Genomic DNA, 27,758 nt, shown 5'->3' on the forward strand with positions numbered 1-27,758 from the left:
TTTAGTTTATTAACATTTTCTAATCATATGTTAAAATTGCATGATGGTAAAGTTAAATGGTCAGACATCATACTTAATAAATTAGTAGAAATCTTTTTAAAAAAATCAGACCACCTAATAAATTAATTTTAAATTGTGGTTTTCTAAAAACTATTTTCAACTTTAGATAAAAATGTAAATAAATGGTAGAAATGTTGATAAACTCTTATTGGAGTATTGGAGTATAGCAATAATAACTTTACTTTTTTTTTTTTAATAGTGACTTAAAAATCAACATTTACTTCATTACATATAATATAATTGAGAAAAGAGATGATACAAATACAATTAGTATAATGATTTATAATTTATAACACCATTTTGAAATTAAGAAAAAACATTGATGTTAATACTAATTATTAGAAACATACAAGTAAAAACAAAATGATTTATTTTGAATGTATATATAGTCAATGGAAACACATTTTTTTAATACATCGGGGAGTGCTTATGAATCATGATTAACTGAAAACAATTTTTAGATATTTTATAATAAACTTTAGTACATGGTTGAATCAAGATCTGCAAATATTATTTTTTATCAAATGGAACATGATACTATTCGTTAAAAGAATAATATTGAACGACGAATTTTTGTTTAATATGTGAAAATAGATAAATAAATCTAAATAAAAGACCATCATTTTCATTAGAAAAGTAGTAAAACAAATCCGAGGTTGAATTCTACAAGGATCAGGTTGGCTATATTTTCAATCGGATGAGATATGGAGGAACGAGCTATGCAAGGTAAGAAACGACATAGAAGGAACAAACATTTTGAAGCTTAAATTGGTTCGAGTTTGAGTTGAGTATGACAGAATTATATACTTGTGCAGAAGTGATGTTCATTTCATAAGCAGCGGACTTACAAGTCTGTTGGAAGTGCTCTCACATGAGGTTGAGATGGTTACGGGCTATCAGACCTGATGTCGGTATCCTCAAGTCGATTGACAAGAATTTAGGTAATTCTCCAATTGGTTTGGTTTAAGCTAAGTCTTAAGTGTAGGTCGATCTTCTCCTTTTGATTAGATAAGCAATTCGAGTATTATCGAAATTATTGGTCCACGTGTTAGGTTGAATTTTACCTCAAACAACATTATATTCAAATAATTCAAATATCTTATTTTAGTTCAACTCTGCATACAAAATAAATTTGATGATTAATGTTATTACTATTTTATAGAATATAACATAACATGTGCATGAAAATTCTAATTTTTTAACAGAAAATTTGACCATAAAATTTTTTTTTTCATCGACTCGATCAATAGACGTATGTGACTGAAGCAGCAATAGGTCTTAAAATGAATTTAGTTTCCGTATTAAATAATTAAAAGGGATCTAGAGAATAAAATTTTGTCTAAAGGCAACTTTTTGCTCAGGTATTTTTATCTTTTGTTTATTTGAAAAATGTAAAAATCAAAATGGTCCTTTTTAACCTAAAGAATGGTAAAATTACAAATTAGGTCTAATAGGCACTAACTTTCAATTTTATTAGAATAAATCCCTAACTTTGTTGACGATTTAAAAAAATTCATACACCTAAACTAAATTTTGTGTAGGATAAGATTGTGATATTTCAATGTTGCATCATGTCCGTGAATAATTAAAGAAATGACAAATGAATTAGGAACTTATTAAACAGAAGTTCAATGACTTCTTAAACACAATTTTTTAAGTTGAACAACTAAATTTATAATTTAATTTAAAAGAGACCCAAATTAACATTATGAAATACATAATTCAAAATAGATCAAAATTAGAACTACGAAAGATTAAAATAGACATTCATAGACAAAAGAAAAAAAAGGAAAGTAAATATAATTTAAACCTTCAAAATATAATATATTTGGAGTTCTTAGACATACAAACTATCATAGATTATTCATTTGTTCAAAGAAATTAAAATAAATCAAATAAATTTAAAGATAATTAGTTAAAATCTCATAATTGTCATCTATCTAGAAATTAATTTTATGTGTACTGTAATAAGATTTTCTAAAAAAAATAATAATAACATTAACTGCGATTGCGTGAGATTAATAAAGGTGCACACGAGTTGGTTTGGACCTCCTAAATAACAACAATAATAATAATTAAAAGAAAGAAAAATATATATATATATATAATTCAAACTTCTTGAAACTCATGATTCAATTCAAAGATGGGCTACAAAAAGAATTTATTAATTTGATCTGATAGAAAAAAAATTGAGGGGAGAGACCAATGACGTGGCAAGATCCTGACGGTCCGCCACAACAACACCAAAACCCACGAAACTTCGTGCCACCTTCATCGTGAATCTCGTTGGCCTTACAATATCGCGATATTTAAAAAGAGAAATACAAAATATCGCCACGTAAGCATGGATAACCCGAGGGCGAAGCCTCGGGAGATGTATTTGCTTATGGAATTGGAGGGTCCCGCATGAAAGTAGGCCACGCGGCAACCCGACGCTGATTAGTCCACAGTTGAAGAGAATCTCAGTACTAAAATCGGAAAAAATAAAAATAAATAAATGAAAAATAAAACCGGGTCATTACCCGGGTCCACGGGCTTCCAAGATCCTACCCGAACCCGAGAGACATTCTCCTATAAAAAGGCGCTGGCTTGTGCATGCAAATCTCGCTCATCCTAACCTCGTTAACGCATCCGTCGTCTCCGAGGCTTTCCCAATCCCCAATTCCCATTTCTCTCCGCGTTTTCTCCGTTAGGTTTCCGTCTATTTTTCTCCTGCCTTTTTCCCGGAAAATTTTCCCATCCTTTTTCCGTTCTGGTTCTTCGAGGAATTTCAATCTCTTCCTTCTTTTTGTTCTTGATTTTTGTAATCCCTTTTTTCTTTCCTTTTTCGCGTCCCAGATCTGCATGGTGAAGGCCGTTTCGGTGCTCGAAATTTGAGTGTTTGTTCCGGATTTCGTAGCTTTAATTCGTGTTTCTCTGTGTTGAAATTCTTCTTCTGAGCGATCCGCGGTGGGATATCGGAAGTTTATAGGGGAGCGTGGTGAATTTGGCGGTGGCAATAGCTAATTTTTCTGCTTCTTTTGGGGGGGTAGCCGGGGCCTCGGCCTCGGCGGGTTTTAAAGCCCCCACTTGCACAAACTGCGAATCTTTCATTCCTTTAACAATCTTCTAACTTTTCTTTTCCTTTTTTTTTCTTCTTCTTCCTCTCCCATTTTCTTATTAATTTCTTGATCCGTCGAGGGAGAGATGCCGGCCCTGGCTTATTGCGTGGACGCTGCTGCAGCTCCTCCTGGCTACGCTTTTGCTGGGGATAGCTCTCTTCCGTCGCCGGTATTGTTTTCCGGCGGACCTCCGGAGACTACCATCTTCAACCGTGCCGCTGCCACCGCTGCTGCTGATAATTCCAATTGGTCTCCTGCTCTTTCATCTGCCCTTTACAAGATCGACGGATGGGGTGCGCCTTATTTCTCTGTCAATGGCTCTGGAAACATTACTGTTCGTCCTTATGGTACGGCGACCTTGGCCCATCAGGAGATTGATCTGCTGAAAATTGTGAAGAAGGCCTCAGATCCGATTTGCTCCGGCGGATTGGGCTTGCAGCTTCCTCTTATTGTGCGGTTTCCCGACGTGCTGAAGAACCGTCTGGAGTCTCTCCAGTCGGCATTCGACTATGCCATTCAATCTCAGGGCTATGATTCTCATTACCAGGGTGTTTACCCGGTCAAGTGCAACCAGGACCGGTTCGTTGTTGAAGACATCGTCAAATTCGGATCTCCCTTCCGTTTTGGCCTGGAGGCTGGATCCAAACCAGAGCTACTCCTCGCAATGAGCTGTTTGTGCAAAGGGAACCGAGATGCTCTTCTGGTATGCAATGGATTCAAGGATGCGGAGTACATTTCTCTGGCGCTTATCGCGAGGAAGCTCGCTCTGAACACGGTGATTGTGCTCGAACAAGAAGAAGAGCTTGATTTGGTTATTGATTTGAGCAAACGGCTGATGGTTCGCCCTGTGATTGGCATGCGTGCGAAGCTGCGAACTAAACATGCCGGCCATTTTGGGTCTACCTCAGGCGAGAAAGGGAAGTTTGGTCTGACCACCACGCAGATTCTTCGCGTGGTTAGGAAACTTGAACATGCCGATATGCTTGATTGCCTGCAATTGCTACATTTTCATATTGGATCCCAGATCCCCACCACTGCCTTGCTCACCGATGGCGTTGGTGAGGCTGCTCAGATCTATTGTGAATTGGTTCGTCTTGGTGCCAATATGCAATTTGTTGACATTGGAGGTGGTCTGGGAATTGACTATGACGGTTCCAAGTCTGCGGACTCTGAGTTATCTGTTGCTTATGGGCTTGGAGAGTATGCCTCTACGGTTGTTGAAGCAGTTCGCTGCGCTTGCGACCGTAGGTCCGTGAAGCACCCAATAATCTGCAGCGAGAGCGGCCGGGCAATTGTCTCTCATCACTCTGTTCTGATTTTTGAGGCCGTTTCTGCTAGCACTTATGAGGTCCCATCCATGAACTCGCTTGAATTGCAGTATCTTGTCGATGGGCTTACAGATGATGCTCGTCTCGATTATCAGAACCTCTCGGCTGCAGCATATATGGGTGAGTACAAGACATGCTTGCTTTATGCAGATCAATTGAAACAACGCTGCGTTGAGAAATTCAAGGATGGGTGTTTGGGAATGGAACAATTGGCTGCGGTGGATGGGCTTTGTGCTCTCGTTTCGAAGGCAGTTGGAGAGCTGGACTCTGTGAGAACTTACCATATGAACCTCTCTGTTTTTACCTCAATCCCCGATTACTGGGGTATTGAGCAACTGTTTCCAATAGTCCCAATTCATCGTCTTGATCAGAGACCTTCTGTGAGGGGTATTCTGTCTGATTTAACCTGTGACAGCGATGGGAAGATCGATAAGTTCATTGGTGGTGAGTCGAGCTTGCCTTTGCATGAGCTGGAAGGCAATGGCAATTTGTCTGGTGGAGGTGGGCGATACTATCTTGGGATGTTTCTGGGTGGGGCTTATGAGGAGGCTCTCGGTGGAGTTCACAACCTGTTTGGTGGCCCGAGTGTGGTTCGGGTGATGCAGAGTGATGGGCCGCATAGCTTTGCGGTCACTCGCACTGTGCCAGGGCCATCGTGCGGGGACGTCCTCCGAGTGATGCAGCACGAGCCCGAGCTCATGTTCGAGACCCTCAAGCACCGAGCGGAGGAATTCGGGCAGGAGGAGGATGGTGGTGGGGGCATTGCCAGCAGCCTGGCCCTGTCCTTCCGCAACATGCCTTATTTGGCCAGTCCTTCTTCCTGCTGCAACGAGAATGATTATAACGGTGCTGTGGATTCTGGTGCTGGCGATGGCGAGCAGTGGACTTACTGCTACGCCTGAGAATGTATTAAGACTTAGTCTCAGCCATCCCTATTTAGTTATTGCTTTCTTCTCTAGTGGGTCTGTTTTTGTTGTCCATTTGGGTCCGTCGATGTATTTCCATTAATTTCCTTTTTTTATTTGGAAAAAAATGAAAAAAAAAGAACCCCCTTTTTTACTTTCTTGGTGTGTTTCAAAGGGTCATGAGAGCACAGCAATAGCAGCATGCTCCTTTTCCTTTGGCCTTTCTTTTTTTCCTTTTTTAGTACAGAGAAGAGGGGATGGGAACCGAATCCACCCTTTTGTAAATTCGGATCTTGTTCTCTCTTTTGTCACTATGTAGACTCTTGAGTTTCCTTCCATCAGAAAAGAAAAAGAAAGAAAAAAAAGCTGTCAATAGCTATTTTTCTTTTCAGATCTCAACTTCTTATGGTGCAACCTCACTTAAAATCCATTGTATCTTTGCACCGATTCTTCCTCCCTCTTCTCTTCTGAAACAACATTTATATTATGCCTTTGCTGTATGATAGAGGGCCGAGTTTGTTTCTTGTTTTCAGGTTGTGAAGCAGTACAGGGCTTTCGGTTGACGACATTTCCGAATTAGCTTGCGACGAAAGAAAAATCCATCAATAAATGACGAGCAAGGGAAGGGGTATTGTCATTATATCTTTTGATTGTATAGTGTGTTTTGATGGGAGTGGAGATTTGGCTTTGGATGGAGCTTATCTGCAAATAAAATGGATATGGGTTTGGTGTCCACAAACTGACTGATGGTTCTGCCCAATATTTTTCAGCCTCAAATTGGTCCTGTGGTCAACGAACTGAATTGTGAGGTAGATTCTCCTGTTCATGTAATTTAATCGTTTTTCTAAATTCTATTTTAGGCCTGTATTAATGATATTAAGAAATTTGGCAAAAATGATGGGCCTCTGATGTGAGTATGGGGAAGGAGAGAAACAGAACAAAAGACAAGTTGGAATATACTAGTTTCATACTTTTGAAACCAAAAAATATATATATAAAATCTGTAAAGGTGAAATCTAGAGTCCACTTGATGATGGGTGTGAAAAAGCATCACTGTAATGAAATTTTAACACTTTTTTTTTTACTTGGCTTCCGCAGAAGAATCAATCTCTCTATGTTGATTTCTTTTTCTCTGTATCTGATTTCATTCTGGACTCCTCTTTGAGCATCCTGGTGTATTAGGGAGACTATGAAAAGTTGATCCTTTTAACTCTTTCATAATCAAAAGATATATGAGCAAAGACATTTGTTGTACTAAAAAAAGATTCTCAACACGTTCCTTGTATATGTGTGTGTTTATTGAGAGACAGTTGATTTGACGGAATCACACTCGTTGGTATTGTAGGAGGAAAAATCATGTTATTGCATAGCTCATCGAGTTTAAAAAGTGTACCTTTCGTATTCAGGTTGGTATTGTTGGAGGAAAAATCATGTTATTGCATGACTCCTTTGAGTTTAAGAAGCGTACCTTTTGTATTCAGGTTGGTTTTTGATAATCTTGTGGTTTGGGCAGTGACGTGGTACCATTTTATGTTGAGTCCGAGGGTGGAGATTGATCAAGAGGAGAGATTACTAGGTAAGCCGAAAGAGATCATCTAAAGGGGATGACAGCGATAATTATATTTAAAAAATATATATATTTTATCTCATGTTAACGTGGTTAATAATATGAAATTAATGTGAAAAAGAAGTGTGCACCTTCTTACCTTTTAAAGACCAAAACGTCGATTGACTTGTCTCAACACAAAGCAACTATGGTGCCTTTTGAAGGAGAGTATTTGTGAAGAGAAGCCATAGCATTTATTTATTTTTTGAATGTCGTGATTAATAAATTATTTTGAATTTTGTATCTAATACATCTTTAAATTGTTAAGAAGTGTTACAACTTTATTGGACATATACTTGAAAGTTTAAACACTAATTAACACCAGGGACAACTCTATTTCTAAAGACCAAACTTGTAATTGGACCAAAATGTTGAGTCATTTGTTAATGAACATTGGTTAAGAAATATATTTTCGACTAAAATGTTGGAATTACATAGAACAAAACAAAAAAATAATAATAAAATCTTGTGAGTGGTTTGGCAAAAGGGTCAAGTTGGGCTTTGATGGTTATCCGGGGCCTTCAAATGAGGAGCTTAAACTAAGCCAAGTTGGGCTTAGGTCAGGTCTCTTAAAATATGGGCTGGGCCGAAGGTCAAGCCCAAGCCCGACTAACATATGGTGTTAACTGCGGCTTATAGTTTTTTACTTTTCTATGGTTGAATTTTATGTGAAAATTCTAAAACAAAAATGGGCGAGTCTTATGTTTTATCCATAAGTTTAAATAAATATCTCTAATTTTTATTTTTATGTGTCATTCATTATTCATTCTTCAGATATTTTTATTTTATTTTGATATTTATAACTTGATATTTGATAATGTAGAAATACATAAGTAGACTTACAATCGTTTAGGTAGAAAATCCAAAATTTGGGCCAAGGTACTATAAGGGTCAAGCTCACCCAAACTAGATGAATTTTTTTATATTTTAATCCATAAGTTTTAATTTATTTTTTAATAATAATTAAATATCAATAAATATGTTTATGAAAAAATAGTATTTGTATTAGTTTCTATTTTAAATAATATATCGATTCTTATTAACAATTTCAATAGAAAATTTTACTGTTATATTAAAAAAAATGTCGAGGGAGAAAAGTGATAGGGCGAGGAATTTATTCTTAGTCCCGTTTGGGTTATGATCCATTTTCATTTTTATCTTTTAAAAATCAAAGAGTTCCAGGAAATTTGGTGGGGTATTTTTGGAAATAATGCTCCAAAATACCTCATTTAGAAAAATGATAAAATAATGTTTTCTTTGTTTTTGTACAAATAAATATACTATTTAAAATGTAAAATAATATAAATATCATTTATTTAAAAAAGATATATAATTTAAACCTTTTTCTATTTGATTTATCATTTATTTAATTATTTTAAGAGAATTTAAGAACAATAAAATAATTATAAAACAATGTTTTCAATTTTTCCTATTTGATTGATTTTACTATAAAATAAAGTTACATTTTAATTAAACGTTCTTTAATGCATTAGAAAATACAAAATTCAAATTACGACTTGAAATTTGAAATTCTTTTATAAGATAACCACACCAAATATATTTTCAAATATTGGGAAAACAAAAATTCGATTTTGTTTTCTTCTAAATTCCTTATCTTCATATTTAAAAAAATATATATATATATCTTCAGAAACACATTTTTTGAATTACAAACCCACCATTCTGCGTATTAAAAAAAATTTAATATATTAAAAAAGAAAAGAAAGAATAGAATGAAAAATAAATGAATATAATTATATTTAATTTATAATGACAAATCTTGACCTTTTCGACGGCATCCGCTTTGGTCTGAGTTGCAGAGGTCGGTCACAGCTTCTCTCTCGTCTCCTCCATTGAGGTACTGCAATTCCATTCTCACCATTCTCACTGCTTTTACTCCTAGGGTTTTTATTCGATCTCACCAAATTCTCCAGAATTTTCATATTGCGTTTCTCCTTGCAAATCAGATTTTGGTTTCTGTAAAATTCCGTCGCCAATTAGCTCCGATTCGTTCATATCGCGGCTCTTTGTTTTTGTCCCTTCAATTTTCTTGCTTCTGCTTGTGGATACTGGATAATAGTATATTTTTCAAGATGAACTAGCTATATTAAGCTTACATCGCAGTAAAGGCCGTCGTTTCCTTTGGTTTGGAAAGGGAATAATTGAGAAGAGAAGAGACTTGTAGCATATCCAATTGCCCCCACATTTTCGCTCCAAATCTATGGTTAAGGGTTTTGAACCTTGCTTATGTATATGGTGATTGATGAAGTTGAGCTTCTTTATGTATCACTTGTGATGATCCATATCTGACCTGACCTGGTTTTTTGTGTGTTTGTGTGCGCGCTGAGGTCTGTGCTTGTTCTGTTCTGAATAAACTATGAGAGTTTCAGAACCTTTTCTTTTGCATATGGGATGTTGTGTGATTTACATGTTTATCTCTTTACTTGGTATTCGTTAAAGTGAGATTATCTTATCTAATTGTTTCGTCTTCTACCTTGAGCTGTTTTCTATTAACTATTTCGTACGGCCATTGGTAGGTTCAGTATTTGGTGTGATACTCTGCAACCTTCTACACTATGGTACGTAACGTTATTTAAATCATATTTTGGCCAATCCTCTCCCTCCCAAAGGAAAAAAGAGTGTGTCTTTTGTTTGATCTTAGAGAAGGGCTGGATTTCTGTAAAACCCTTTGGACTAGTTAATTTTTTTATGGTTTATTTTGGTATCTAGTGGTTGTTTAGGTATGTTTTCAAGAGAGTTTTTACAGACTAATTTTTTGAGCTGTTCGAGAAGGTCATTATGAAAAATTTTCCCCCATATATTAATTTAAAATATATGATTTCAGATCATAAAATGGTTATTGTGAACAGTTAGTTATGAAACATATGAAAAAAATCGAAATACTAATTCTTTCTATTGCCATCTTCTGTTTTGAAAGTTGTTTTTGAAAAATATCTTGTAAATTTTATTTTATTTTATTTTTACATCAAAGAAACTACATTTTAAAACAGAAGCTTCCAAAAAACACTCTTAAAATTTGAATGGCTGAAAAAATCTGCACTATTTTTTATAGGAAGATTTCTGTAACATATTTTCCATCATTGAAAGTCTATAATGAAGACCCTTCCTTATACAATTTATGATATGGAACTGAAATAGGCATAATTTTTAAATTGTGGTAGCATCCAGAACTTGAGTTTCTATTATCCACTGGACCACTCATGAAATATTACTTAATAAAATGTTAGTCGGCATATATATTCTTTTTATTTTTTCCTTTTTAAAGTTTAAGTTTACAATAGTGTTATATAATATAATCTTAAATGTTTGCTGTGGCCATGCAGTTCTTTGACGGATATGGATATCATGGGACTTCATTTGAGCAAACATATCGGTGTTATCCAGCATCTTTCATTGAAAAGGTTGCTGAGCATTTTTTTTAGCTCAATCATTTACTTGTTTAAGCTAATATATATATATATATATATATATATATATATATATATATTTAAAAATTATTAGCTAAAGCTGGTTTTAATTTCATCATCATCCTTCAGTCCCTTAATAGTGGAGCTATCAGATCATTCTATTTTTTCAGTCATCCTCTCATATTTTTATGCCCATCGACAAAGTTTTTGAAATGAAATAGTAAAGAGAAGGATGTTGATCTCATTGAATCTCGAATGTGCTCATGTGCAGTTTGGTTGGAGGGGTGAAGTAGCTCCTTTTCTAGGTTGTTTAGCTTGTTGAATTAAGTCATATATAGATAAAACTTTGATTTTGTATATTGAAATATGTCTCTACTTTAAAAATATAACATATTTTTTAGTCTAATACCTGTTTATTTCATCTTAAATGCAGCCACAAATTGAAACTGGTGACAAAAGTAAGTTTTATGATTTGTGTCACTTTCTATGGTCAAAATATTCCATTCTTGCTAATGTATCTTTGTATGTTTACCTCTTCATTTCAGTCATAATGCCTCCTTCAGCCCTTGATCGCCTTGGTATTTTCTGCTTTTGCTATGAATTTGTTCCTTTTATTGTTCTTTATATTTTTTGTTCCGTATGTATTATGTAATTATAATTCAAAATTAAACTAAAATCTGCAGCATCTTTGCATATTGATTATCCGATGTTGTTTGAGCTTCGGAATGACGTTACTGAACGACTTTCCCACTGTGGTGTTCTGGAGTTCATTGCTGAAGAGGGAATGATCTATATGCCTTATTGGGTAGTCACTAAGTGCACTTCTTAACTTATTTGTGTTATTAGCGTGATTTCCTGCCAAGAACATGTCCTGATGGCTAAGTTTCCCGTACAGATGATGGAGAATATGCTTTTACAGGAGGGAGATGTTGTGCGTGTGAAGAATGTTACACTGCCTAAAGGAACTTATGTTAAATTACAACCTCACACAAAGGACTTCTTGGATATATCCAACCCAAAAGCTATGTGAGTTACTGGTTATTAATTTGTTTTTTTACTTTTTGTTTCTTCACTTGTGCAAAACCTTCTATCTCTCTCTCTAATAATAGTTATTTTCTGAAAATGTGGGAGCCCAACTTCCAACAATGATGGAATACATCTTCCACTTTGGGTTTGCTAGGATTTGCCTTTACTCGGAAAATAAAGTGTGGAAATCTAATTAGCCTTGATATTGAGATATTTGAAAAATTTTTAACTTGAGAAGATCCTCATTATGGATAGTATTTGAATTCAAGAAAACCAAGGTCTATTTGATGCTCTTAGGGAGGAGTAGAGAGCCTTGTAGTTCTAAATTGAATAAGTCCTTTCTCTCAAGTCTTGAAGAGAAATGTCTTTGAGGTAGAAGTCTAATTATAATGGATTAAGGAAGAGATACTATCTTTTCCCCCCATGCAGGACGGCCAATGTTTAAAGGAGTAGGCGTGTTCTTAATCAGATTAAATAATGGTTAATAGAATTTTGGCTTTTGTTTGGAAGATGAGGAGGAAATTGTGAGCTTATTATTTGGATGCTCATAATGATGATTTTAAATAGCTGTCTCTTGAAGGTTGTGATTGGTCCCCTAGTTTGTTAACGGCAATAGATTTTGGTTTAAATGGCCTTTTGAGGAAGAGGGTTCCAACTATTTGTTTGGGAAATCAGGTTAGATGAAGTCCCCAGGTTGGATGAGTTCACTAGAGCTAAAAAGTAGGTGGTGGTTAGTGATTAAGAACATCGTCTATGTTTTTTAATTTTATCTAATTTGAAGGAAATGAGATCATAGTGTAGCTATCAGGAAAAGTATGAAACCAACGTTTGTTTCACTTCTTAGATTGTTTTCATAAAAATCAAACACTTCAAACCTCGTTACGGTTCTCCATGTCCACATTATAGTTTGGATAATCATCTCTAAGGTGCTTTCCTCATGGTTCAGAGAGGTGATTCATGATATGGTGGCTCCTAAGAAGCTTGTGCCATAGACTAATGAATTCTGGATGCTGTCTGGGTCGAGCAGCAACAACTGGTGTTCCTTTGAAACCATATCCAAGGTGGCTCCCACTGAATTGTTTCCCTCAAGATTGGTAAGGTAGGACATAGTCGGATTCTAAGAAGATCGATAGCTTATGGATCACCCTTCTGCCGCTTTATTCTTGGGATTGCATGATGTCCTTAGCTTATCATAACTCTATGTTGAAGGTTTTTAACGGGGTTCTCAGTGTTCGAAGCATGATCATCTGATGGAACCTGACAAAGACGAGGATTCAAGATTGGGTCGCATTGGTGAATGTATTAGGTGGTGTAAATATTAATGTGATGTGGGAACTTTATTGCAGAGTTTGGGTCCGTGTTTTGAAAGAGATCTCCCTTTGCCAGTCCTTTTTCTTTCCTTTTTAAGAAACTATTTCATAGGTAATATGAAATTACAGAGTGAATGATGACACTGATTAAAATATTTTTCACCATTAGTTAGAGCCTCCTGAAGAAGAGGCCTTAATTTCCCTTTATACAATTTCTTGCCGTTTTATGGGAGTTTTGTACGCGAGGATTTTTAAAATCTTAATTTAGGATAGGTTGCAGATTAAGGTACCCTTAGCTTCTTGCAAAGAGCTTATGTCCTATCTTTTTGGTTATTGATTAATTGAAGAGCTATCTTGTAATATCCTTGTCCCTAAGTTGAATTAAAATACCTGCTCCTCCACTCTTGTGTATGTTTTCATGTCGTGTATAGTTGTTATATGAACATTAGTATTAATAAGCTCCTTTAGCCTGCTCCCTTGCTCCTATAGAAAGACCCTCATATTCTCAAGCACCATTCCCCCTAACATAATCAATATACAGCTTATGTTCTTGCAGATGAATGCATGGGAGACCAACGTAGTTCTTTATTATTTAAACTTGAAGAGTTCACTTGAAATAGAGTAACACTGTTAAAACTCCAAGTAATGGGTGTGAATCTGGTGCTTTTTTCGTGTGTATCACGATTCCTTCCTAACTATTCCAAGGAAAGCAAATTCATATTCATTTTGATTGGATGTGATGCTTTCATTTACTCCATTTTATTTTCTTGTATATGTCATACAGCTTGGAGACAACCTTGAGAAATTTTTCATGCTTGACAACCGGGGACAGTATCATGGTGGCATATAACAACAAGAAATATTACATCGATATAATTGAAACGAAGCCTTCAAATGCAATAAGTATTATCGAGACTGACTGTGAAGTGGACTTTGCACCCCCCTTGGATTACAAGGAACCTGAAAAGCCAGTTGCACCACTTCCAACAGGAAAGGCACCAATCCAAGGTCAGACCTAATATAGATAATAATCGACTGAGAATGATAGTTTGTTCTGTTAGACTGAAATTCCAAACTATATTCTAATTATGACTCAAAATTTTATTAAGTGTAACAAAATATATATACGTGTATATTTTTATCTCAGAGGAAGAAGCCCCTGCAGAAGCTGAACCCAAATTCAATCCCTTCACTGGAGTTGGAAGGCGTTTGGACGGGAAACCATCTAAGCAACAGCCGCCACTATCTTCAACTTCAATGTCCAAAGACAAGCAAATTGATACAAGAAATGTTAGTGGTCAGACTTCTGCTGGGTCGAGCTCTCAGAACGCTACGAGGCAGTCCCAAGGAAAGCTCGTTTTTGGAGGAAATGCAAGCCGAAATCCGAAGGAGACTAAGAAGGTCTGGCATTTTCCTCTGTAGTACCAAAAACTAATCTATATAGACAAGGATTATCCACATTTGCTCCTTTTCTCGAGTACTTGTTTTTGTACAAAAGAAATATAATCAAAATCATAAACTGACTATGATGCATCTGTTTCGCAGGAAGCTGAAAAAGAAGGTAAACAAGAGCAACCCAAAGAGAAAGAAGAGCCCAAGTTTCAGCCTTTTGGTGGGAAGAAGTATTCATTGAGAGGTTAATTATTAGATCAGCAATCTATTGTTTAACTTTAACACTACTTATCCTGTTTCATCTATGCTTTTGTGATGAGCAATGCAACAGTTTCATAAGTGAAAATTGAGTTGAAATGTAAGATTTTCGTGCACAGAATCTTTTTTCTTTTACATATCAAAAATTGTACATTGCGTAAATCAGAAGTCGGTGCTATTCTCAATATCAGAAAGATTTTCAACATGTTTGTGTGAGATATTTGCGCTGTGTTGGCTGCTGCCTATTACATTATACTAACAGAAGAAGCATTAAAACATTTTGAGTCTTGAAAGGAAATTTGCCAGAGTGTTTGCACCACGTAAATGAAAGTCCTTAAATTTCAAGTCTTCAATTAACTTCTAAAAGGGTAAAGATTATATTAACTCCAGCCCTACAATTATGATCTATGAATGATCATCGCTCAAGTTTTAAGGTGTTTTTAGCGAAAGAAATTTGTCTTTGACGCTGTGTAAGAAATTATTTTCATGTTTGATTTTATGCCATCGAAAGTACTTTTCAATTAAGTAGCATAACTTGATTTAAAAGAGGATCAAGTACTCCGTAAATATTTTATTTTATGGTATTTTGGGCTGTTTTAGGTTATTCTTAAACGAATTACTTCGGATCTAACCACAAAAGGAAACAGCCTTTTCAAAGTGTTGCAAAAGTACTTTTTTACTGATATTTTTTTTAGAACGCTAAGCTAGGAAACCATACAAAAAAGTCAAAAAAGAAAATAGATTTTCAATCACCAAAAATATTTATTATTATTTCAAAAATCATGCAACTTAGCCTCACTCATTGTAAAAACCATTCAATGTTAATTCATGCATACTTTAATAACACTTATTACCTCCTCAAAAATCGATGGTTTGGTCCCCTATTCTTGCAGCTGTTTGTAGATCGTTCATCAGTCCCGCTCCATCATACATGACCTCCCACGTCAAATTTAGCCAAAATACCACAAAAAGAGGAGAAAGAAATGGAAATACTTATCCACATGAATAGAAAACAGGTACATGCAGAAGGAATAGGCATAAATCAGCCAAAAAGTTGCAGAGCATCACACACCGTTCCAATGGGTGATTTTCTATGTCAAATTTGCATATCTAAGCAAAAGTAGAAAGCAAATCAACAAGGAATAACACTATAATTTGTGTTCATTCAAGTTTACACATCAAAGAAGCTCCCTTTATCATCATCAACTCTGACGAAGCCGTCGACCATTTCAACCTGCAACAGTAGAAGATGTTCCAATTCCTCATCACAACTCCCAGCAAGGAAATTGTTGAATGTATCATTTTAAAATAACCCAAGCTTGAGTAATCATTATATATTCAAAACTGCTTTAATTATAATATTATGTAAATGGTTGCTTTAGAAAACAGGCAGAACACTTGAAAACAAAAGAATAATTTTCATTGTTTTTTATCTTTTTTATAACTAGGAGCTGTAGCTTTGCTCTCTTATACCAGGAGCACGCCCCAAGGCCTGGACTTGGGAGACATAAAGAGTTTTTGGCATTAAACTCACCGGAAGGTTCGAAATTCAGACCTCTAAGCCGATATGACCATGAGACCCAAGTCCTTACTAACCAGACTCCCCCTTAAAAACAAAAGAATAATTTTCTTTGTTTTTTATTTTTTAAAAAAAAATTGTTTTCGACATCAGGTAAAGTGGGTTTTTAGAGTTAGAAACTTCTCAAAATTTCACTCGGGATATGACTGTAATCTTTCGGTTTAATAATTTCCATGCAATAATACTGATCGGTCAACATCACGTACAATAAACACACTATTTAATGAATAGTAGCCAGTTGAATCCAACTTTAGTTCCATAGAACTACTAGAGAAAATAGACATGGTAGCTATCTTTTCGTTAACATGAAACAAACTTTTCATTACGGATAAAAGAACAATTCAAGGATACAAACTTCCCAAGGAGTGAAAATTGTGAAAATAGACATTGTTGCTATCAGCAACCTAACGTAAGCTTACCTTATTTATTACCATGACAGTGAAGACTTCAGTGATCTTCCCGTCCATAGTCATATATTATCTCAATCTGCACCAAGATGACGTCAGGAATATGACTAAGATTACACTCTCAAGCAAGCAGCACACTATAAGAATAAAACATCAAAGAAGAGAAAGGGAAAGCGTACGGAACTCAGTTCCTAACCACTTATTGCTAGGGAAGGAACATTCTTTTTTTCCATTTTCAAGTGCTTCCTCCAAGTATAGGTGAAATGATTTTTTCTTTTCTTTTTTTTTTTTTATAAGAAACCGAACTTCTCATTGAGAAGAATGAAAACAAAACAGAAATACACGGGCATACAAAAACACAGCCCCGAAAACCAACCTAGAGAAAGGGCTTCCAATCCAAAAGAATATAACCTAGCTGATAATTACAGAATAAATTCGAAACAGACCCCCATAAAGAGACATTAAACTTAACGAGATCCCAAACAAACTCCCACTCCCTTTCCACTCCCCTAAAGATTCTATTGTTTCTTTCCCCCCAAATGCCCCACATAATCCCAAAAAACCCGACCCGCCAAAGGAAACTCCCTTTCTCACGGAAGGGAGAATAGTATAGGTGAAATGATCACAACTTGGAATATGATAAACTTTTATTTTAGAGTTTTTGTGTAATTTTATTACTTTCCAATTTTACCCTTTCTGGAACATATTGAATAGGGATATTTTAATCCTTTTGTTATGATTTATGATGTGGCATTTATGGTTTAGTTGGGAGGCTATTAAAGTGTGACCATTACGTTGTTTGAGAGATTGACAGTTTAGATCAATTTTAATGGAATTATAGCAATCGAGCTTTTCTTTTCTAAGTTTAGCTAAGAGCTTCTTGAATCTTTTGCAATTCATGTTTCCTTGGGTTGCATGCAAAAAACATTCAAATAAGATTGATCATCTTATTTTGTGGGGTGTTTTGCCCTTGGGCCAAGGAACTTGTTCTTTGTCTCGAGAGTTTTAGTCTTAAGGCAATCCATGTATGACCTAAACCTTAGGTTGAAATCAAATCGATTTGAGGGTTTTAGTGTTTGTGATTTAGGGGTCCACATGCCCAAAGGGTTTCTAATCCAATTCGCTAGGGGTTTTCACATCACAAAAGGTTCCTAATTCTAATTTGCTAGGGTTTTGACATCAGGAAAGAAAGTCTAGCTTACACTAGTGCATTTCTTCATATAAAAAAAATGTCACATGAAAACAAAATATACATATTTCAGAACTTTGTGTTGTCAGTAGACGTTACATTTGAGCAATGAACCAAATATAAATCATTTATAATTATCTCTATATCATGACCTCTAGTACTGAGGATGAGGTGGTTAATGATGTTATATGTGAATATTAAAAAAAATCTTGGAGCAATGAAGAAAAGGAAAGAAGATGAAAACAAATCAAATAGGTGAACGTTCATCTGAAAGAGACTTACTCCAGCAGGTGGAGTTGGGTTTCGCGTAAACTTAGAACCGCCTGGAGCCCAAGGAACTACAGATTGGAGGAAAAGGAAAAAAATATTAAAAGATTTATAATTGCATAGATACCTTTGACCTAGGAAAAATTGAAATAATACACAATGGAATGGTCCTTATAGCAGGGAGAGGAAGCATTGTGTTTCATAAGCATGCCCACAGCTTAAAAGAGATTGACTAATAGTCATCTACAAACATATTCCTTTGATGTAATCATGCAAAACAATTATCCTTTAACAATAAACTAATGACAATGGCATTGTTAGAAAAAGTGTTACTTTTTGCTATTACATTCTAATGGATATGTTGCAAATAAAACACAAGAATTTTCCATTTCCAAGCATCTTAACAAGCACCATAATATTTCGCTACCGAGCATCCAAATATTCTGGAATCTTATATTATATGATATCCGATGAATAATCCCTCAAGAAAAAGTTAAATTTTCGAGGTTAAATGCTACAATTCCAACCAGCTGAACTGATTCTTTGGAATGAAGAAAAATCATAAGATTTTTATAAACTAACAAATATACGCTCATATTAAGAAGCAGATTTTTATTTATGCATCAGAACGGAGTTCATAACCTAAGAGTTTTTGTAATTAGTCTCTGCCTCTCTCACCCTTAAATTCAAGCAGATTATAAATTTGAGAGATGTCCTTTCTATAATACTGATATCTACAGGACAGATTAAATTAGAAGACCAAGAATTTTAAGAGAGGCTAATTTCATCATTAACGTATGACATAATCAGTAACCGTATTTTATTATACAACATGCAGAGTTTCTCACTTTTGTAAACTTCCACGAAATCCAATCCATTCATGATTCTACTTACCAATATATGGATCAGGATGTCGCCACTTATTATGGGAAGCTTCCCCATGAGCTATAAGTTTGTCTATTGTATCAAGATCTTCCTGCAAATCCACCCAAAGAAGGATCCATAAGCAAAAAGATAAATAATGTAGAAATTGTAGCTTGCACAACCAAAATCTTATCAGTCTATACATGTAGATCCTACACCATATTCAGCACTTGGGTACTTCCTTAATCTGAGGCCTTAGCTAGTTAGCTTTAATTAAGTTCTCTAAAACATAATTGGATCTCTAAGTCCAACTCTGAGTTTACAAAAATCCTCCAAAGCTAAATTTCCTCCTGCTGACCGTCATGAATCTTCGTAGCTCAAAATAAATTTTACTCCATGGATTAGGATTTAGGAGAGAGGTATGCATAAGAAGACTCGCACATAATCAAAATTTCTATGAATATAGTATATCCATAAAAGAACTAAAAAACATCATTGAATATCTGAAGAGGTAAAAATGAATAGTACATTGTATTATTCAATGTCAAAGGGTGTCTTGTATTTATAAAGATTGGGGGGCCATATAATTCTTGAATAAAGGACGTCCCACCGAAATTCCAAGTACATACATTTTGGATGATGACAATCACAATAGCTTCCCAACACGTTATAAGCGTAATATAATCCTTTGTGAGATCCAGGTGAAATTCAAGGATGAATCAACAATGCTAATCCTAGAGAACGAAACTACAAAAGGAACTCATCCAAAACTCGGTCAACTAATCGAATTGCACAATAATTGGTTCCATTATGTCATATCCACATCCCTAGGTCAAATAACTCATAAGAGATGAATGCAGAATATTAGGATCAAAATTGAAGGAAGAGAGACATAGAACGAACCACGTGCTTGTTTGCCTCGAATCTCTCGCGCAGGTCCGAAGCCTGAAACAAGAACAATTCAAAAACAAAATGAAGAAATCAGTTGGAGAAAGGAGAGTAGGATGGATCGATGGAGATGAGAAAATGGGAAAATTGTTCTTACGTCTCGGTAGAAAAGATGGCGATGGACTGCCCAGTTGAGAGTGTCTTTGAGGGCTCGCCGGTACAGAATCCGAACCCTCTCCTTCTGGGCGGCTCGCCGAGCCAAATACCCCGCCGTCGACGAGAAGCTCATCTCTCTCTCTCTCTCTCTCTCTCTCTCTCTCTCGATCACTGTTTTGTTGTGGTTTCAATCTGCACCCACACTGGAGATGACGCCGTTTAACGATTTCGACCGCCCAAAAACGCACCGTTTAATATGGTTTCAAACCTTTATAATGAATTCGAGGAAATTACAAAAATAGCGAATTTGTAAATTAAATTATAAGTCACTTTTTAACTTTTTTTTGAAAAAAATAAAAATTAATGATATTTAAATAATTTCCTTATACAAATACTGTTTTCAGCTTAATAATAAATATCTTGGCTAAATCTTTAAAATTTATAATTTATATTTATATTAATTTTCGATTTTGTTATTAACAAAAATCGATAAAATTGAATGGATTTTTTTTAATTTTATGTTGGATGTTTAATATGTGAAAGAAAGTGAGAAAACCATTGCGCATACAAATTTAACATCCAAAAATTAAATTTATATATTAAGAATTTGAAACTTATTTTACATTTGTAACAATTTCATTATTTATTTCATAAAGTTGTTTTTGTTTCAATTTTGTGTTATGTATCTTTATTTTGTTAAAGTTACATGTTGTTAAACTTAAAGTTATACTTCAAATGAGAAGTTTTTTTTTATTTTATTAAAGTTACAATTGTAACTTTATATGTGTTAAATATGCTTGTGAGATCTTACTTGTTATGGACGACTCTATATAGTTGTAGTTTTCTTCATTTGAGATCCAAGCATACCACAATTAGGTATTCTCCTCCTCCTACAAGAATTCTCTCTTCTTTTGAGTTGTTCTTTTTGTTTATGTTGAGAGCAAGTATCTAAGAGTTCTGTCAGATCCGAGTAGTTCGAGGTTGCAGTTCTACAGGAGTTAGTCGTTGTATCTTGCTGAGACGATTGATGTAGTCTGCTAGCAACTTGTGCAGAGCAACTAATTGTCTTCAGATCAGCGCTATTGAAGCGTGCCTCGACTATTTTTATTAAGTTTTAGTATTCATCAAGTTGTTCAAATTTATATCATTTGTAGTCAATTACGTTGTAATATGTTTGTCAGTATTACACAGTTAATATATATTTTTATTGGGTAATTATTTACTGTTAAAAAAAATAAATAGTTGTCTTTTTTCTTTTTTCTGGACAACTTTCTGTCTCTATTTCCTTTCCCTTTTTTTCTTCTTTGGTTTGGCTGATGTCTGTTCAGTTCATGAATAAGGCTTTAATATAAACTTACCTAACAGCACAAAATTTTACTATCATAGAATCAAATTTCAAATTTTACTTTTTGGGAAAACATGATCAAGCATCCATACAGAAAACACATACACATCCATCATATATGATTCTTGCTGCTTCTTGTAATTATCAATTTTTAATCCAAAGAAAGTTACTCGAGATGATTCGAAATTGTTTTTCTTAAATCATCATTCAACCCAAAACTTAAACTGATTGATTAAGATAACTTGTATATTTTATAGATACTTTAACCCTCACTGTCATTTGTGGACAAATTTGCATCACGCCAACAAGTGGTAATCAATATTAAATAGGAAATAAATGACATCACAGGACTTACTATTTTGATACCATAGCTACTGAATGCAAAAGTTTAATATTTTATAGATATTGAATAGTTTTTTATTTTTCTTGTATTGCTGGTAAGAGGTTTAAGATTACTGTCACAAACTAGATTTTGTGGAACAATATACATGGAACCTCTCTTTTGTATAAATTTGTGGCTGCAAATGTTCTTGTTCAAATTTCTCAATTGTTTCTCCTCTCAAGTAACACCAAACTTCAAACCCTCACATCTTTTCGTGAGTAAGAATATCTCAGAATCTTCCAATTGAGCTGCAAAAAAAGCGTACGAGGAACCGATACAACGTCGAGAAAGAACCCGAATCGGGGAGAGAGTGTTTTCAAGGCGAACACGGTGACGACACGATTGAAGTCATAGCTTAGAAAAGATTGTTGTTCAAGTAAGCAGAGCCAAGAGTGATAAATCAAGTAGGAGCCAGAATTCCTGGCCTAGCTTGTTGATGAAATATGGCCATTTTGCAGGCAAGTGGGTGGTTCCCTATTATGCAGTGGTCTCTCTCTCTCTCTCTCTCTCTCTCTCTCTCTGTAGAGATTATATTACAGCTCTGTAATTTAACATTTCCAAATGTTGATGGCAATGATGGAGATATGGTTTTGATATTTTTGTCTTAATGCATAAATCACAAAACAAACTAATGATCCTTTTATACTTTTATGTAAGGGAAATGTTTGTTACATTGAATAATATCATTCTCACTATTTGAAAATTTAAATTAAATTCAGGGATTTATTAGTAATTTAGATAGATAATTGACGCCAAAGTTCCACACAGTTGTTTCGGTTTCCACATCAAAAGCTTTCATAGTTTGATATGTTGGAAGTAATATAACCGCTTAAATATATAAGCCATCTCAATTATGGGAATGTTTGATATGCTAATGGAAATTTCGATGTCTCAATTTACGGAAAGGTTGATATAAAAATTTTAGAAAAATGATGGAAGTTGTAGAAATCGATGAAAATTATTTGTATTGGTAAATAATAATTTAATGTAGCTTAATTAAGTTATAATCGATCACTTTTGACCCTCGTATCTAAACATATAGGCAATATACTTATGGAAATGTTGAAACAAGATAATGAAAATGGATAGAAATTATTTTAATAAGTAAATTGGAGTTCAATGTTTAATTATGTTTTATTAATCATTTTTTAATCATTGTTATCTAAAAGGATACCAACCCTAGTCTTATGAATGTGAAGAATTAAGTGAAAGTAAAAGGTTGTTTATAGTTAGTAAAAACCAATTCTAAAATAAAATAAAATAAAATAAAAATACTTTGAGTGATTGAATATTAGTTTCGGAGTTCGTGTAAGTTTGATTGAAAAATGAAAAATTGATCAATGATTTAGAAATAGGTTTGAAAATTATGTGCATTTAAATTTGAAAAGGTAAATATGTAAAAGTAAAAAATAAATATTAAATCAACAGACCTAGAAATCATAAAATATTATTATAAAAAAAAGACTCATGAGCCATGATCAACGTGTCAGTCCATAGAAAGGGAAAAACGAAATGAGTGGAAATGCCATAAAATGTGAACCAATGATCCATGATAAAAAAAAAGCCAAAAATAAGAACGATGAAGACAAAGATATCATGATGTAAGTTTATTATTCCTTGCATCATAGGTGTTGCTGTAGAAATCCTCAAACAAAATGTTAGACATATTACCCGACATCTAAATCCTTGATTATAGATTCTCGTTCATAAATACGATTATTGAATAAACTTAAGATAATATCGTCTCTTATTCCTCGTGTTTTAATTTTGAACCACAAAATTGAAGAAATTAAAAACTCATTTATTCTCTAGACATATGTTCAGGATTCTTTGGAAAGAAAGCCTTATTATATATATCATAGGCTCATAATGCAAATTGAAGCATCTTACATACTACATAGCATTAACAAGAGCACAAAACTAAACCAAAATCATCACCAACAAAATGTTCATTAAGCTGCTAACATTAACATTAAGAATTACACAAAAATAGTCTTTTTCTTCTTTTGAAATCGCTATAAAAAGCACCATCATAAACACAATAAACAGAGCAATTAGTCTCCAAATTCACCCCATCATCATCATGAATCATCCATCTTTCTTCTATAGAAGTTTCCCCTGAAGAGCTCAGTATGAGTAGTCCTTCACGAACATCCCCTGGTTGGCCTCCTCGGACTCGCCCTCGCCGGTGTACTTTCCAAGCTGCGCGAGCGAGTTCGCCTTAGCTCGGAGAATCAGAGCATCCTGTGCCGACTTCACATTCTCCGGCCGGCCGCCCCATGTCTTCAAGCACGTGTTCTGCAGTGCCCTCGCATACGAGAACGACACATGCCACGGGTTCGGTGCTTGGTTCATCGCATTCAAGTTCAGCGTCGCCTCGATCTCAGATTGCCCTCCTGATAAAAACTGCCCACGACAAAGAAACTCAATTCAAAACAAGTTTCAATGGTCTCAATTTCACTTCATTAGATAACCCGTTAAAGTTTGAACACAGAACCTCCCGCTCTGTACTGTTAATAAATTATCGCTTTAATATGTGTTAAAAAATGCCTAAGCTATCACTAAACTTAGAAAACTTAAATTGATGGGTTGAATAAATTTAATTCGTATATTGGATATCTAACAACTTGCCATGATTCCGGGAACTGCGGGAGGAATTCTTCTCTTGAGGAGAGACAAAGTGTACTCCGCAACTTTCTCGGGACTAGCTTTGTCTTTGCTCTCGGCGCCGGGAGTAACCATGCTCGGCTTCAGAAGAATTCCTTCGAACATGACATTGTTTTCTGCGAGGTAGAAGAAAACCTCTGCCCACACCTTCTGTGCAACCTCAAATGTTCTGTCGATTCCGTGGTCGCCGTCCAGCAGGATCTCCGGCTCCACAATCGGAACCAGCCCATTGTCCTGAAAAAACCGCCAAATCAAAATGGGGGTTTCTTAAAACAGCAGAAATCAAAAGATGGGTATCGATTTGTTCGAACCTGGGAGACCGCAGCGTAGCGTGCAAGGCCCCACGCGGCTTCCTTCACGGCGAGGGCTGATGGGCCATTGGGGATGCTCACCACCGTGCGCCTGCAAATCCCCATTGTTAACATTTTGAGTTTCTGAAACTGAAGAAGATGATGAATTAATGATTTGTTTATACCATTTGGCGAAACGAGCGCCCTGTTGGTAGTAAGCAGCTGCACGAGAAGCCAAGCCGTCCAGTCCTTGGCACCATGATTCGTTGTTGGAACCAGGCAGCGGCACCAACCCCTGTTTTTTTATACTCATCAGTAAACCAAACTACTCCATTTCAATCATATGGAAATTAGTTTGAACTTGCCTTGTCGACTTTGATTCCTGGAACAATGCCCTGCCTCACCAGAACGTCGACGATCTTCTCGCCGTCGACGGTGGATTGGTAGAGCGTCTCCTCGAAAAGGATAGCACCGGAGATGTACTTGCCGAGGTCCGGCGGCGTCACGAGCAGCGTCCTGTAGGCCTGACGGTTGGCCTCGGTGTTCTCCAACCCGATCGACGCCAACCGCTTCCCGCAGGTCGCATTCGACTCGTCCATCGCCAAAATTCCACGCCCGGGAGAGGCTACAGTTTTCTGCGCAAACATAAGTTCACGAGTCAAAGCTAGAATAAACTTGAAAGTTGAGGACTAAACTTATTATTATACTTACGGCAGTTTTGACCAATTCATCTGCGTAAGAGCCAGCGCGGACGGTGAGGGTGGAGGGGGCGGCGGTGGGGTGGCAGCGGACGACGGAGACGGCGGGCTGGCGGAGGGATTGGCCCTTGACCCACTCGAACTTGTCGAGAACAGGGGAGGATTTGAGTAGAGAAGCAGAGGCCATTGGTGATAGAATTGAAGGTAGAAGCTCAAACACAGTCTGTGGAGCTTAAAAATCTTATCTTTTTCCTTCCTTGTTTCTTCACCAACGCTCTGTGATCCGCCTCGTGGCCACAAATGGGAGGTCTTCTCTCTGTATTTATAGTTGCCTTGGCCCTTGGGTTTGATTAAAGATTGCCAATTTGAGGCCATAGTCCATCTCCCAATATCCCTCTGCCACGTGGATGATAACTTTGCTGACATGGCACAGCCTGCTGTTCCACATGCCAGTGCCATACTGGGCTTTGCAATATCACATCCATGGTTTTGTGGAAATGTGAGGCTCTGATTCTGTGTTTGTTGTTTGAGAGAGGGAGAGGGAGATTAATGGCTGTGGTTTAGTTAGAGGATTTGATGAGGTTTGTGATCACTATGAACAACGGTAGATAGCTTGCCACGTCATCTCTTTGGAAGAGATTTTTGTTTATGATTATGAGTTTTGCAAATTGACCTTCTTGGTGTTATTTGCTTGATGCAAAAATGTGTGGTTAATGGTACTGTGTGGATGGGAGGACTAAATTCCTTTTTTTGCAGGGGAAATTTGGGTGATTTGTATAAGCAAGTAAATGCACAGCACAAATTGTTTTACTATTGTCTGTGTTTGCAAAATTATATTATTAGATCAAGGAATGAACCAAACAATTATGTCATTTAGAAGAATATACCTTAAATTATTGATGATTACTTTCTTTATAGAGCGTGTTGGATCAGGAAATTGACCAATTTTGCAAGCGTCGGTTCGGATCGGATGAGCTGGACAGTAAGCTCCGAATGTCACATAGAAGACCTGCAAAACAGAGTGAACACTCCGATGTCAAAGTCAGTGAAAGTAAGACCTAAATCGAGAGAATCGAAATGTTCGCGTACCTCTAATCCTTCCCGACAAGGCCTCAACGGCTCTTTAAGGTTACCGTGAAATGCGGTTCCTTGACGTGGAATATGTCGGAGGCGTGTCCGAGCTGAGGTAAGCCAATCGGCTCGACCAATAACATGGGAACGCGATCATGAACAAGCTTGTTTGGCTCAACCACTGAAGGGATTCGGTTCAGTTAAACGAACAAGCCGAGATGCATACACTTAAGTGGTTTTTTCTGTAGAATCTATGAGCCACGCATCACATTTTACATCCACTCATCACCTGCCACGTATATGCTAAAATCTACCTCCAACAGAGCGCATAATCTAAAGTGAAGTATTCATTCCTTATATGAAGTTATAGATGAACTAATTGGCCGTAAGTTGAAAATAGAATCTCTCACGGATGTGAAGTGATCTTTTAGAAATGATTGCATTTCTAGTTAATTAGACATGATTTAAGCAAGTCAATAAGATTAGGTGAGTGCTCAATTTCATATTTGGCAATTCTACGGAGATCGCTTGTTTAGTTGGAGGAAGAATTCACAAACATAAACCATGTTTGATGCTTTTTTAGTGTCTTTATTGGGTCAAAGTGTACAGATCATAAACTCGTCCTTGAAGAAAAATAGATTCAAGCTGGTCGGTGAATACATGACCAAAAGAATCATAGATTTTGTGCAATTTCTATACACTTAACAACAGTATAATTTCCAATCTCATCTACTAGAAAGTGGGTCAGACGTAGCGCGTTCTTTTGTGGGACCTATGTGTAGGCTATTACAGACGCATCATTAAATACTTTACAAAGCGAGGAACCCATTGACTTTGCAAGTAGACGACTTTCCGCTTGAAAATTATACAACCACCGAATCTTCTTTATCATGATCCGACCCATACCTAAGACCCAAGATTGAGCACTAGAGCTGCTCATCTTTCATATGAAAATCATATTTTTTCCTCTACTTTCCCTCCATCCCTCCTCTTATACTCTCTTAATAAATAAATAAATAAATATATATATATATATATATATTTTGTTATTAGTTTGGTAACACATTGTGCTCAAAAAAATATTAATTAAACTATATACTTCCCTTGTTGTATATGGCCTTTTAAGTTAATTAATGTATATAGTTACATTTTTACTTACATTCTTTGTGGTAGTGAGCAAATCTGAAAATGGAGATTGACAAAAATTCTCCATGAAAACCCAATCAATCTTTAGGAAAGAATCTCCAATTTGATGCATGGATAGAAAAAACATACAACTTCTCATTCTCTTTTAATTAAGACATTGTCTAATGGCATTTATGAAGAAGTATAATTGCAGTTATTTTCAAGGCATTTATGAATCTCTACTTGCATTAAATTTGCATCCTATAAATGTGGATTTTATTCCAAGCTTTTCATTTCCAAGTTTTTTGAGCTATTGATATGCATTAATTAACATTGTAGAAGAATGACACATATTTATATGTGATGTACCTCAATTTTTCTAAATAATATTCATTTTAAACAAACCTTCATAATAT

General features: G+C 35.7%; 4 protein-coding genes across 4 annotated transcripts; 2 read left to right on the forward strand and 2 right to left on the reverse strand.

The window, feature by feature from the left end:
* Window positions 1-2,657: 2,657 nt before the first annotated feature.
* On the forward strand, window positions 2,658-5,793 carry ADC2 (arginine decarboxylase 2). Its single transcript, XM_022290450.2, has one exon. The coding sequence runs from the start codon at window positions 3,247-3,249 to the stop codon at window positions 5,389-5,391; it is 2,145 nt and encodes a 714-aa protein (XP_022146142.1). The 5' UTR covers window positions 2,658-3,246; the 3' UTR covers window positions 5,392-5,793.
* A 4,545-nt stretch (window positions 5,794-10,338) lies between these two features.
* LOC111015470 (ubiquitin fusion degradation protein 1 B) lies at window positions 10,339-14,619 on the forward strand. Its single transcript, XM_022290502.2, has 8 exons — window positions 10,339-10,422; window positions 10,862-10,886; window positions 10,974-11,006; window positions 11,112-11,233; window positions 11,324-11,454; window positions 13,549-13,772; window positions 13,912-14,165; window positions 14,310-14,619. The coding sequence occupies exons 1-8, from the start codon at window positions 10,339-10,341 to the stop codon at window positions 14,403-14,405; spliced, it is 969 nt and encodes a 322-aa protein (XP_022146194.2). The 3' UTR covers window positions 14,406-14,619.
* A 770-nt stretch (window positions 14,620-15,389) lies between these two features.
* Window positions 15,390-19,975, reverse strand: CIB22 (LYR family of Fe/S cluster biogenesis protein). Its single transcript, XM_022290389.2, has 6 exons — window positions 19,766-19,975; window positions 19,624-19,665; window positions 18,751-18,832; window positions 17,872-17,927; window positions 16,413-16,479; window positions 15,390-15,648 (listed from the first exon to the last, which is right to left on the reverse strand). The coding sequence occupies exons 1-5, from the start codon at window positions 19,895-19,897 to the stop codon at window positions 16,441-16,443; spliced, it is 351 nt and encodes a 116-aa protein (XP_022146081.1). The 5' UTR covers window positions 19,898-19,975; the 3' UTR covers window positions 15,390-15,648; window positions 16,413-16,440.
* A 3,437-nt stretch (window positions 19,976-23,412) lies between these two features.
* Window positions 23,413-25,450, reverse strand: LOC111015380 (fructose-bisphosphate aldolase 1, chloroplastic). Its single transcript, XM_022290392.2, has 6 exons — window positions 25,160-25,450; window positions 24,814-25,083; window positions 24,634-24,743; window positions 24,470-24,560; window positions 24,123-24,392; window positions 23,413-23,897 (listed from the first exon to the last, which is right to left on the reverse strand). Exons 1-6 carry the CDS (start codon window positions 25,331-25,333, stop codon window positions 23,619-23,621), a joined length of 1,194 nt encoding a protein of 397 aa, XP_022146084.1. The 5' UTR covers window positions 25,334-25,450; the 3' UTR covers window positions 23,413-23,618.
* Window positions 25,451-27,758: the final 2,308 nt, after the last annotated feature.

Source organism: Momordica charantia (genome assembly GCF_013281855.1).
Source record: "Momordica charantia cultivar OHB3-1 chromosome 2 unlocalized genomic scaffold, Mcharantia_2.0 BLBB01000002.1, whole genome shotgun sequence".
In the NCBI taxonomy this organism is placed as follows: Eukaryota; Viridiplantae; Streptophyta; class Magnoliopsida; order Cucurbitales; family Cucurbitaceae; genus Momordica; species Momordica charantia.

What these genes read in the sequence shown, in the direction of transcription:
- ADC2 (XM_022290450.2), top strand. Translation starts at nt 3,247, where the DNA reads ATGCCGGCCCTGGCTTATTGCGTGGACGCTGCTGCAGCTCCTCCTGGC.
- LOC111015470 (XM_022290502.2), top strand. Translation starts at nt 10,339, where the DNA reads ATGCAGTTCTTTGACGGATATGGATATCATGGGACTTCATTTGAGCAA. An exon ending in CAGCATCTTTCATTGAAAAG is followed by an intron (nt 10,423 to 10,861) that starts GTTGCTGAGCAT and finishes TCTTAAATGCAG; the next exon opens with CCACAAATTGAAACTGGTGA. An exon ending in AGGAAAGGCACCAATCCAAG is followed by an intron (nt 13,773 to 13,911) that starts GTCAGACCTAAT and finishes TTTTTATCTCAG; the next exon opens with AGGAAGAAGCCCCTGCAGAA.
- CIB22 (XM_022290389.2), bottom strand. Translation starts at nt 19,897, where the DNA reads ATGAGCTTCTCGTCGACGGCGGGGTATTTGGCTCGGCGAGCCGCCCAG. An exon ending in ACATCCTGATCCATATATTG is followed by an intron (nt 17,928 to 18,750) that starts GTAAGTAGAATC and finishes TCCAATCTGTAG; the next exon opens with TTCCTTGGGCTCCAGGCGGT. An exon ending in ACCCAACTCCACCTGCTGGA is followed by an intron (nt 16,480 to 17,871) that starts GTAAGTCTCTTT and finishes ATCTTGGTGCAG; the next exon opens with ATTGAGATAATATATGACTA.
- LOC111015380 (XM_022290392.2), bottom strand. Translation starts at nt 25,333, where the DNA reads ATGGCCTCTGCTTCTCTACTCAAATCCTCCCCTGTTCTCGACAAGTTC. An exon ending in CAGGAATCAAAGTCGACAAG is followed by an intron (nt 24,744 to 24,813) that starts GCAAGTTCAAAC and finishes ATAAAAAAACAG; the next exon opens with GGGTTGGTGCCGCTGCCTGG. An exon ending in GGCGCTCGTTTCGCCAAATG is followed by an intron (nt 24,561 to 24,633) that starts GTATAAACAAAT and finishes GGGGATTTGCAG; the next exon opens with GCGCACGGTGGTGAGCATCC.